At 47.6% G+C, this 12,312-nt stretch overlaps 1 protein-coding gene across 1 annotated transcript in view; it reads left to right on the top strand.

Annotated features, from left to right (window-relative positions):
- The window catches only part of DNAJC11 (DnaJ heat shock protein family (Hsp40) member C11), a 104,488-nt gene that overhangs the window by 53,985 nt on the left and 38,191 nt on the right, over window positions 1–12,312 (top strand). Inside the window, exons 5-6 of the mRNA XM_089666187.1 lie at window positions 4,023–4,108; window positions 12,193–12,309. Of these exons, the coding sequence (XP_089522313.1) occupies window positions 4,023–4,108; window positions 12,193–12,309 (203 nt within the window). The remainder of the gene's footprint in view (window positions 1–4,022; window positions 4,109–12,192; window positions 12,310–12,312) is intronic.

Genomic DNA, 12,312 nt, shown 5'->3' with positions numbered 1-12,312 from the left:
AAACCCACGCAGGCACAGGGAGAACATGCAAACTCCAGGCAGGAGGTGCCGGGGTTGGGGATGAACAACATCACTTGTAATTTTATGGACCATGACAGGTCCTCTTTTTGGAGAGATCTGGGGTCTGTTAGACCCCAGGTGTCTCCTCTGACCTCCAAAGCATTGGATTAAATCTGTTAGAAGCTTCATCAGGCTCCTTTTTTTTTGGGGGGGGGGGGGTGTTTATTATTTATTATTATTTCAGATACTTATATAGCGCCATCAATTTACGCAGTGTTTTACATATATATTGTACATTCACATCAGTCCCCGCCCCCAAGAAGTGTACAATCTAAGGTCCCTAACTAACATTCATACATACACATACTAGGGACAATTTAGACAGGAGCCAATTAACCTACCAGCATTTCTTTGGAGTGTGGAAGGAAACCGGAGGAAACCCACGCAGGCACAGGGAGAACATGCAAACTCCAGGCAGGAGGTGTCGGGGTTGAGGTATGAACAACATCACTTGTAATTTTATAGACCATGACAGGTCCTCTTTTTGGAGAGATCTAGGGTCTGTTAGACCCCAGGTGTCTCCTCTGGCCTCCAAAGCATTGGATTAAATCTGTTAGAAGCTTTGTCAGGCTCCTTTTTTTTGGGGGGGATGTTTACCATTATTATTATTATACAGGATTTATGGCACCAACAGTTTGCTCAGCACTTTACATAATGGAGGGAGACAATACAGCTTCAATACAAGAGGGATAGGAGGGCCCTGATCCTGGGAGCTTACAATCTAAGAGGGAGGGGCTGGTGGTACAAAAGGTAGTAACTGTGGGGGATGATTTATTATTTATTTCAGGTACTTATATAACGCCGTCACGTTACGCAGCGCTTTACATATATATTGAACATTCACATCAGTCCCTAACCCTGAAGGGGTGTACAATCTAAGGTCCCTAACTCACATTCATACATACACATACTAGGGACAATTTAGACAGGAGCCAATTCACCTACCAGCATGTCTTTGGAGCGTGGCAGGAAACCTGAGTACCCGGAGGACACCCACACAGACACAGGAAGAACATGCAAACTCCAGGCAGGAGGTGCCGGGGTTGGGGATGAACAACATCACTTGTAATTTATGTCCCATGACAGGTCCTCTTTTTGGAGAGATATGGGGTCTGTTAGACCCCAGGTATCTCCTCTGGCCTCCAAAGCATTGGATTAAATCTGTTAGAAGCTTTGTCAGGCTCCTTTTTTTGGGGGGGTTGTTTACTATTATTATACTTATACAGGATTTATGGCGCCAACAGTTTGCTCAGCGCTTTACAATATAAAGGGAGACAATACAGCAACAATGCAGTTCAATACAAGAGGGATAGGAGGGCCCTGATCCTGGGAGCTTACAATCTAGGAGGGAGGGGCTAGTGGTACAAAAGGTAATAACTGTGGGGGATGGACTGGTTGGAAGAGTAGAAGATTCCATTATTAGCTGAGGGCAGGATAGGCTTCCCTGAAGAGATCGGTTTTCAGAGATCACCTAATAGTGGGCAGAGTAGGCAACAGTCTGATAGATTGGGGTAGAGAGTTCCAGAGGATGGGGGAGGCTCTGGAGACGAGCATGGGAGGAGGAGACAAGGGAGCCAAGTAGAATTTTTTTTTTTAAATTGGAGCCTCCCCACCCCCACATACGCAGACGGTTTGGTTTTCAGCCACATGCATTCTGAATCGGTTTCGGCACCAGAATTTTCATTTCCCTAGTTTTCATAGTCCCTACGGGCAGGAAATGGTTAAATGAATGTATACCGTCTCTGAATACACACAGATAATATTCAAGCGGTGAGATGCTCTTCATGTTTAATGCAAAGCTTGAAGCAAAAAAGCAGGAAACGCACGTTTGATTATTTTCGGCATCCCGGGACTCGGAATCAGCAGAATCGTCTCTATAACGTCCCCTTACAATCATCCTATAGATTTTGCTGGAGTAAATTACCACTTAATTGCTCATTGTTAAGACAGAAAAGTTTGTGTCTCGCCCGTCCAGAACATCCATGAACGCTGGCAGCTTTCAGGAAACGCACGAGACGCGAACTCCGCGCTGAATTTTGTCTTTCAGAGCCCGTTCCACTCCACTTAAGCTGAATTCTCCAGGCCGGGTGTCATTAAAACCCAAATCACTATAACCATTCTATGAATGTTTTATGCCATTCAATTATACTTTTTAATAAATGTCCTTTTTACGATGCCTTTTTGGGCTCTTTTGGCTGATGCATAGCTTTTGCAAAACCATAAATATAGAAGTGCACTGCATTAAAAATACCTAATGCGGAATAGTGCGCACAGATGTCCGCCAGAGGTTTCCGCGCTTCCTTTCACTGCTAAATGGTTCCTAGCTAGAGGCTGTGTTAACCACTTCCAGTCCGGACACTTCCCCCCCTTCCAGTCCGGACACTTCCCCCCCTTCCAGTCCGGACACTTCCCCCCCTTCCAGTCCGGACGCTTTCCCCCCCTTCCAGTCCGGACGCTTTCCCCCCCTTCCAGTCCGGACGCTTTCCCCCCCTTCCAGTCCGGACGCTTTCCCCCCCTTCCAGTCCGGACGCTTTCCCCCCCTTCCAGTCCGGACGCTTTCCCCCCCCCCCCCTTCCAGTCCGGACGCTTCCCCCCCCCCCCCTTCCAGTCCGGACGCTTCCCCCCCCCCCTTCCAGTCCGGACGCTTTCCCCCCCTCCCTTCCAGTCCGGACGCTTTCCCCCCCCCTTCCAGTCCGGACGCTTTCCCCCCCCCTTCCAGTCCGGACGCTTTCCCCCCCCCCCTTCCAGTCCGGACGCTTTCCCCCCCCCCCTTCCAGTCCGGACGCTTTCCCCCCCCCCCTTCCAGTCCGGACGCTTTCCCCCCCCCCCCTTCCAGTCCGGACGCTTTCCCCCCCCCCTTCCAGTCCGGACGCTTTCCCCTCCCCCTTCCAGTCCAGACGCTTTCCCCCCCCCCCTTCCAGTCCGGACGCTTCCCCCCCCCCCTTCCAGTCCGGACGCTTTCCCCCCCCCCTTCCAGTCCGGACGCTTTCCCCCCCCCCTTCCAGTCCGGACGCTTTCCCCCCCCCCCTTCCAGTCCGGACGCTTTCCCCCCCCCCTTCCAGTCCGGACGCTTTCCCCCCCCCCCCCTTCCATTCCGGACGCTTTCCCCCCCCCCCCTTCCATTCCAGACGCTTTCCCCCCCCCCCCCTTCCATTCCAGACGCTTTCCCCCCCCCCTTCCAGTCCGGACGCTTTCCCCCCCCCCTTCCAGTCCGGACGCTTTCCCCCCCCCTTCCAGTCCGGACGCTTTCCCCCCCCCCTTCCAGTCCGGACGCTTTCCCCCCCCCCTTCCAGTCCGGACTCTTCCCCCCCCCCCCCTTCCAGTCCGGACTCTCCCCCCCCCCCCTTCCAGTGCGGACGCTTTCCCCCCCCCCCTTCCAGTGCGGACGCTTTCCCCCCCTTTCCAGTCCGTACGCTTCCCCCCCCCTTTCCAGTCCGTACGCTTCCCCCCCCCCTTTCCAGTCCGGACGCTTCCCCCCCCCCCCTTCCAGTCCGGACACTTTCACCCCCTTCCAGTCCAGACACTTTCACCCCCTTCCTGTCCAGGCCAATTTTCAGCTTTCAGCGCTATCACACTTTGAATGGCAATTGCACGGTCATGCAACACTGTACCCATATGAATTTTGTAGCATTTTTTTTTTACAGATAAAGATTTATTTTGGCGGTATTTATTCTCCACTGGGGGTTTTTTTTTTTGCTAAAACAAGTGGGAGGCACATATGCAAACTGTTGTAATTCCTACACCGTTCACATGATTTGGATGTAAATACCCTCAAATTAAAGCTGACAGTTTGCAGTTAAGGCACATCTTGTTCGTTTCATTTCAAATCCATTGTGGTGGTGTATAGAGCCAAAAATGTTAGAATTGTGTCCATGTCCCAATATTTATGGACTTGACTGTATCTTCCACTAGTTACATTTGCAAAGTTTGCATTAAATAATTTTAAGAATTTTTGTTTTCAGCTTGGAATCCCGCACTCCTTTGTAATGGTCAGCTACCAGCACAAATTTCAAGATGAAGAACAGACGCGAGTGAAAGGTTCCATAAAGTAAGTGTGACTCCATCGGACATCATGCTTCATTCTTTCCATGCCTCTTCAGTGTACGCCACCAAATTCTGCGGCTCTTCAGAGTACATATACTGTACATTGCTCATCAATTACTGCCTCATTAGAAGCTTCGCTGGATGTAAACAAACCCTTAGTGTTTGGAAAAAGCATCGGATTATTATTATTATACAGGATTTATAGAGTGCCAACAGTTTGCTCAGCGCTTTACAATAAGGGAGACAGTACAATTACAAAACATTTCAGTACAGAAGGAATAGGAGGGCCTGGCTTGAGGTGAGGCAAAAGGTGATAGCTGTGGGGGATTATCTGGTGAAGGTGATTCAAGTACAGTTCTTAGGTGGAGGTAGGGTAGGCTTCCCTGTATAAGATCATACCAATCTTCTTATGATCCGAAGCTTAGAAGAGCAGAGGAGAGATCTGGGGTCTAATGGACCCCATATCTCTCAGTAAAGAGTAAAAAAATACTGATTTTTAAATGTAAACAAAAAGTGTCTGTAACGGAACCGACCCCCGTATGCGCTTGGGTACTTCCGTTAGAATACTGCTTCCCCGTCCGAACACCGACCACAGACACCACAGCCGACCAAATAAGACTAGACGACACCAGTCTGTCTGAATATGGAACTCTTTAATTGAAACTCGAACTGACTTTTTATACACTCAGGACAAATTCCACCCCCCCCCCTGCATAATGTCACAGGGCGGGGACAATCTACATGTAGTAACAAGAGACACACAGGTATTCAAACTTCACACCAGCAGACAGTCCCATCAGGAGGGAGAGCTGCTGGAGACACCCTCCCTTACCAAGCCAATACACATAAATACATACATCCCATAATAGCTTGCTCCCGAGCAAGACACACAATAGAACAATGGGATGCAACCACATGGCATTAAACAATCAACCCCTCATCCCATTATTAGGACAGATCACCCTGTACCCCTAACAGGCACAGGGTGACTTACACATAATAGGGATATGGGGAGCTGAGACAGGGGTCTCGCCACCTCTCCAAAATGAGCTGGGTTCCATGGGCCACCCACCCAAATTGACTCCTGTTACAAGGACTATATCTACAACTCCTGATATATTGGTGTGAAGGTCGGTGAGAAGAATGCTCCTTACGTTTGTGGTCATTGGGAAGACCTACCCCCTTACCGATAGCTAAAAAGATCAATGGTGTCATCGGAAACGTATCTGAGAGGCAGTAATTGCTCAAGTAACTCCTAGCAATCTCTGGAGGAAACCATGGGTTCCATGAAACCCTGATGAGGATAGTATCATTGTTACAGTCTTTGCATTTTTGGCTATTTTTTTTGCACGAAGAACAGTGTTTGACTTCAAGTGCTGTTTTATGCATTGACATACCTCCTTTAGACCTCTGTCCATCCAGCGTGTATGGTCACCTGCTGAATAGGTGCCCTCCACACACAGCTCCACACAGTAACAAGAGACACACAGGTATTCAAACTTCACACCAGCAGACAGTCCCATCAGGAGGGAGGGCTGCTGGAGACACCCCCCACTAAGGTAACACACATAAACACTCACAGTGAGGAACAGAAGTATTTGAACCCCCTGCGATTTTGCAAGTTCTCCCACTTAGAAATCATGGAGGGGTCTGAAATTCACATTGTAGGGGATTCCCACTCTGAGAGACAGAATTTAAAAAAACAAATTCAGGAAATCCCATTGTATGATTTGTAAAGAATGTATTTGTCTCGCACAGCTGAACAGAAGTATTTGAACCCCTGAGAAGATCCGTGTTCATATTTGGTACAGAAGCCTTTGTCTGCAATTCCAGAGGTCAGACGTTTCCTGTAGTCCTTGACCAGGTTTGCACTGCAACAGGGATTTTGGCCCCCTCCTCCACACAGATCTCCTCTAGATCTGTCAGGTTTCGGGGCTGTCGCTGAGCAACACGGAGTTTCAGCTCCCTCCAAAGATGTTCTATTGGATTTAGGTGTGGAGACTGGCTAGGCCACTCCAGAACCTTGATATGCTTCTTACGGAGCCACTCCTTGGTTCTCCTGGCTGTGTGCTTCGGGTCGTTGTCATGTTGGAAGACCCAGCCACGACCCATCTTCAATGCTCTGACTGAGGGAAGGAGGTTGTTGCTCAAAATCTCACAATAAATGGCCCCATTCATCCTCTCCTTAATACAGTGCAGTCGTCCTGTCCCCTTCGCAGAAAAGTACCCCCAAAGCATGATGTTACCACCCCCATGCTTCACAGTTGGGATGGTGTTCTTGAATGCAACTCATCCTTCTTTTTCCTCCAAACACGACAAGTGAAGTTTAGACCAAAAAGTTCTACTTTGGTCTCATCTGACCACATGACTTTCTCCCATGCCTCCTCTGGATCATCCAGATGGTCATTAGCAAACCTCAGACGGGCCTGGACATGTGATGACTTGAGCAGGGGAACCTTCCTTGCAATGCATGATTTGAAACCATGACGGCGTAGTGTTCTACCGACAGTGACCTTTGAAATTGTGGTCCCAGCTCTCTTCATGTCATTGACCAGCTCCTCCCTTGTAGTTCTGGGCTGATTCCTCACCTTTCTTATCATCAGTGGTACCCCACGAGGTGACATCTTGCATGGAGCCCCAGTCCGAGGGAGACTGACAGTCGTCTTTAGCCTCTTCCATTTTCTAACAATTGCTCCAACAGTTGATCTATTTTCACCAAGCTGCTTGGCAATTGCCCCGTAGCCCTTTCCAGCCTTGTGGAGGTCCACAATTTTGTCTCTGGTGTCTTTTGAGAGCTCTCTGGTCTTGCCCATGGTAGTAGTTGGCGTCTGACTGACTGTGGGGTGGACAGGTGTCTTTAAAGAGCTCAGACAGGTGCTACTAAGTTAGATGAATGAGTGGAGTGGAGGTGGACTTTTTAAAGGCACAGTAACAGGTCTTTGAGAGACAGAATTCTTGCTGTTTCTTAGGTGTTCAAATATGTTCAGCAGTGCAAGACAAATTCTTTAAAAATCATACAATGTGATTTCCTGAATTCTTTTTTTAAATTCTGTCTCTCATAGTAGGAATGCACCTACAATGTGAATTTCAGACCCCTCCATGATTTCTAAGTGGGAGAACTTGCAAAATCGCAGGGTGTTCAAATACTTCTGTTCCTCACTGTACATCCCATAATAGTTTGCTCCCGAGCAAGACACACAATAGAACAATGGGATGCAACCACATGGCATTAAACAATCAACAACCCCCCACCCCAATATCAGGACAGATCACCCTGTACCCCTAACAGGCACAGGGTGACTTACACATAATAGGGATATGGGGAGCTGAGACAGGGGTCTCCTCACCTTTCCAAAATGAGCTCAAAATGTGTTCTATGGGCCTCCAAAAGTGACTCCCATCACAGTGTCAGTCTACAAGTGGTTAAAATGCTATTAAGGAGATGTAACTGCTGTGCCGATAGCATAAAATTCAAGCCTTTCCTTTCCTTTAGTCCCGTAGAAGCAGCCTTCAACTTAAAATCTGATCGGTTGCAGTGTGCTTAACATTCTTGTTTCTTCCAGTTTGGTAGACTAGGCCAAAAGCCACCATTTCAGCGGCCAGCCTCGCGCTCCCCTGACGTGGGAATAAAACAAACGTATGATTTATCTGTAATACAGAGTATCTATCCCTCGTCCTTGTTACATGCCATTTCCCGACCTTTTATTTATCCAGCTTTCATTGCTGTAGTTGAGGCAGATATACGAGATTCGAATAGGCATTATCCTCCAAGTCGCATACCCGCAGTGAATGAGCGCGACATCTGGGGATTAGTCCTTGCTCGCAGTGTGCTATCAAACTGCTCACTTCATCACGCCATGTCAAAGCTGCGAAAACGAGAATGGAAACCGTTACTTTTTTTTTCCTTTTTTGTTTCCCCCCATCGCTTTCTCGCCCTGTACAGCGATCGATGCACTGACAGTGAATTATGAGCCTATTGCAATCCAATTAGGATTAACCCTGTGGTGATCCACTAATAATACTCTGATTATTTTCTCTCTACACCGATTGATTCATTTGTTGCTTAATCCTCTTGGTGTCAGAAGGGTAAGCAGAACAAGCAGGTGCCAGGACTCCCGGGACACTGGATATCGAACCTGCGGAGCTCCGAGGGACTGGGTGCATTTAGAGCGGATCACCTGACCCTGAAGGCAAAACAACATTTAAGCGATGGAGTTTCTTCAGATGTTCTGGATGTCACTCTCGCATTTTACGACTGAGGGATAAATGATGTTTTTAAAGCTGGACTCCGGGTGCAAAAACCTTTTAAAGTGGTTTTAAAGCCTTAACGTTTTTCACCTTCATGCATTGTGTGCATTAGCAGAGCTCCACCCAAAAGGAGAAGTTCCGCATTAAGGATTGGCACCTTCGAGGGGGTACCCGAAATGGACAGGTACTTCTGCTGTGATCGCCTGGGTCAGGGGTCAGCAACCTTAAAGCGGAGTTCCACTCAACCTATCAAAAAATAAGTCAGCAGCTACAAAAACTGTAGCTGCTGACTTTTTAAAAAACAGCCACTTACCTGTCCCTCGGTCCCACGGTGTGTACCCCGCAGTCCGTTTCACCGGCCGTCCTGTATTCCAGGAGGCCGGCATCTTCCTTCTGGGCACCCGGCTGTGATAGCTTGTGGCTTCACAGCCGGGTACCCACTGCACATGTGCGAGTAGTGCTGCGCTTCATGAATGGTCCTGTAGTCTTCTGGAACCTGTCACATGTCCCAAAAGACTACAGGGAGGGATGAGGGAGGACACCTTTCCGCTTCCGATCACCTAGGCCAGTGGAGGGCAACCTTTTTTTTTCAACTGAGCCAAATCTCGCCAAAACCACGATTGAAATTTATTTTGAGAGCCACATTTTTAAAACTGAAAATACATAGGATGGTACACTGTTTTTAGTTTCAATAAGTTTTTATAGTAATTCATTCCCCATAGTAATTCATCCCCCATATAGTAATTCATCCCCCATATAGTAATTCATCCCCCATATAGTAATTCATCCCCCATATAGTAATTCATCCCCCATATAGTAATTCATCCTCCCCCCTATAGTAATTCATCCCCCATATAGTAATTCATCCCCCATATAGTAATTCATCCCCCATATAGTAATTCATCCCCCATATAGTAATTCATCCCCCATAGTAATTCATCCCCCATAGTAATTCATCCCCCATATAGTAATTCATCCCCCATATAGTAATTCATCCCCCATAGTAATTCATCCCCCATATAGTAATTCATCCCCCATAGTAATTCATCCCCCATATAGTAATTCATCCCCCATATAGTAATTCATCCCCCATATAGTAATTCATCCCCCATATAGTAATTCATCCCCCCTATAGTAATTCATCCCCCCTATAGTAATTCATCCCCCATATAGTAATTCATCCCCCCTATAGTAATCCGCCCTATAGTAATTCATCCCCCATATAGTAATTAATCCCCCATATAGTAATTCATCCCCCATATAGTAATTCATCCCCCATATAGTAATTCATCCCCCCTATAGTAATTCACCCCCCATATAGTAATTCATCCCCCATATAGTAATCCCCTCTATAGTAATTCATCCCCCATATAGTAAATCATCCCCCATATTGTGTCAATTCACTTACCTTTGCTCCGCGCATGTAACAAGGACGAGGGATAGATACTCTATAATACAGAGGCCCTGGAGAAGTCCTGGAGACGAGCATGGGAGGAGGAGACAAGGAAGCTAGAGAGTAGGAGGTCTTGTGAGGAGCGAAGAGCACGGTTTGGGTGATATTTGGAGACAAGATCGGAGATGTAGTTTGGGGCAGTGTTGTGGATGGCTTTATACGTCAGTGTTAGTGTTTTGAATTTTATCTGTTGGGCAACTGGAAGCCAGTGGAGGGATTGGCAGGGGGGGTGGAGACCAGTGGAGGGATTGGCAGAGAGGGGTGGAGGACACTGAATGGAGGTCAGTGGAGGGATTGGCAGAGAGGGGTGGAGGACAATGAATGGAGGTCAGCGGAGGGATTGGCAGAGAGGGGTGGAGGACACTGAGTGGAAACCAGTGGAGGGATTGGCAGAGAGGGGTGGCAGATACAGAACAGTTAGTAAGGTGGATGAGTCTGGCAGCAGCATTCATGATAGACTGAAGAGGGGATAGCCTGCGATGAGGTAGGCCAGTGTGGAGGGAGTTAAAGTAGTCGAGGCGTGATATAATGAGGGAGTGAATGAGTTGCTTAGTGGTGTCCAAGGTTAGGAACGGTCATATTTTGGAGATGTTGCGGAGGTGAAGTCTGCATGAGTTTGTCAGCGATTGAACCTGGGGCTGAAAGGACAGATTGGAGTCTAGGATGACACCTAGTACCCTGGCTTGAGGGGTGGGACTGATGATAGTGTTTTTGGTCTTGATGGAGAATTCAGGGGGGGGGGGGGGCTGGGGGGAATACTAGGAGCTCAGTTTTGGAAAGATTGAGTTTGAGGAAGTGGAGTGACATCCAGTCTGATATGTCACTCAGTAGGCTTGTGATACGAGCAGAGACTGAAGGGGTGAGGTGAGGGGTGGAGAGATAGATTTGTGTGTCGTCAGCGTAGAGATGGTAATTGAAGCTGTGGGAATTTATTAATTGGCCAAGGGAGGAGGTGTAGATGGAGAAGAGAAGGGGTCCGAGGACAGGACCTTGAGGGACCCGACAGAGAGAGGGAGGGGGAGGTGGTAGCGTTATAGGTAACGCTGAAGGAGCGCTGTGATAGGTAAGAGGAGAGCCAGGAGAGAGCGGAGTCTTTGAGGCCAAGAGAGTGAAGTTTTTTGAGGAGGAGGGGGTGGTCAACCGTGTCAAAAGCCGCAGAGAGGTCGAGGAGTAGGAGTACTGTATAGTGGCCATTGTCCCGAGTGCTGTAGGCCTGTAATTCTTGGGAATAACTCACTGAAATCTGTCCAAACAAGAGTCTAGTAAACATCCCGGGTATGATAAAACTTGAAACACAAAATCATAAATTATAATTTAATAAATAATCATAAAAAATAATAATATAATAATAAATTTAATTCAATAATGTAATCAAACCAAAAACACTGAAATGTGAAATATAGCGCCAAGTTCGCACATCGCTGAGCTCAGTCGCAGAATCGTTTTCAGTGTCTGATGAGGAATTTCCCCCACGAATCATTATCAATCAATTCTGCAAGTGGTTCTGATTTACTATCGCTGTTCTCTAGCCGGTCTAAAACCGCGTCTGACCTAAAGGGACGCTTTTTGGACGCCATGGACGTTTCTCAGTTTCCAGGCAGAAAGAACAGTAAAAATGCAGGCAGGGCACAGGACAAAGCACTCGGGACAAAATGTATGTGAAATGGTTTGATACAGGAATGTTATATTATGTGATTTTAGTGTATTTAGTGAATGTCACTTTTTGACATTTTCAAATTTTCCGCCGTTCCGTCCCCCGTATGTCCCGACGTCGCAGGAAACGGAACCCGGAAGACAGATGCCGGCATCGGCCGGAGGATATTGCCGGGGACACTGCAGGGGGGACATCGCGGGAGCGCAGGACAAGGTAAGTGAAGAAGAGATCCCGGAGCAACGCTGCAGTGTATTCCCGAGTGTAGCTCGGGGGGGTTAGCGCTTGTGGTGCTGAAACTTTACCCCGAGCGACACTCAGGAATACCTCCAGGGGGGTTAAGACCTCTAAAATGAAGATAACACGGCATATATCGTTTTTTTCACCTTTGTAGTTGAATTTGCAGATTTCATCCACTTCTTGAAATGATCTATACTTTTCAGCAAAGGCTGTGTTCTTTTTCTGGAAATGTTTTCCAACTTTTTGTTCTTTGCCAATTTGTTGCATGACCGGGCAATTACCAGTTAAAGTAGCGCAGTGCTAAATAGAAAAAATTCCCGGGTCATGAAGGAGGCAAAACCTTCTGGAGCACAAGTGGTTAAAGAGATCACTCAGGGCAAACGGACAACATCCTTGAAAAGGACCCCCTAATCCATTGATACTCACCTTGCCTTTGCTACTCCACCACTTTTGGCCAAGTTGGCTTTTAACGTGAGTGTACCCCTTTTTCCTTTAGGGCTGGACTTTTCGGGACCTTGGTGGAGTATGGAGCTGAGAGGAAAATTTCAAGACACAGTGTTTTAGGAGCCACCGTCAGTATTGGCGTGCCACAAGGGGTGTCTCTAAAGGTCAAGTA

The sequence above is a fragment of the Staurois parvus genome, unplaced genomic scaffold, assembly GCF_062004578.1.
Source record: "Staurois parvus isolate SC_StPar_1 unplaced genomic scaffold, SC_StPar_1.0 ptg002583l, whole genome shotgun sequence".
Classification (NCBI taxonomy): Eukaryota; Metazoa; Chordata; class Amphibia; order Anura; family Ranidae; genus Staurois; species Staurois parvus.
The sequence above is the reverse complement of the archived record's forward strand: the minus strand, read 5'-3'. Positions and strand labels throughout refer to the sequence as shown.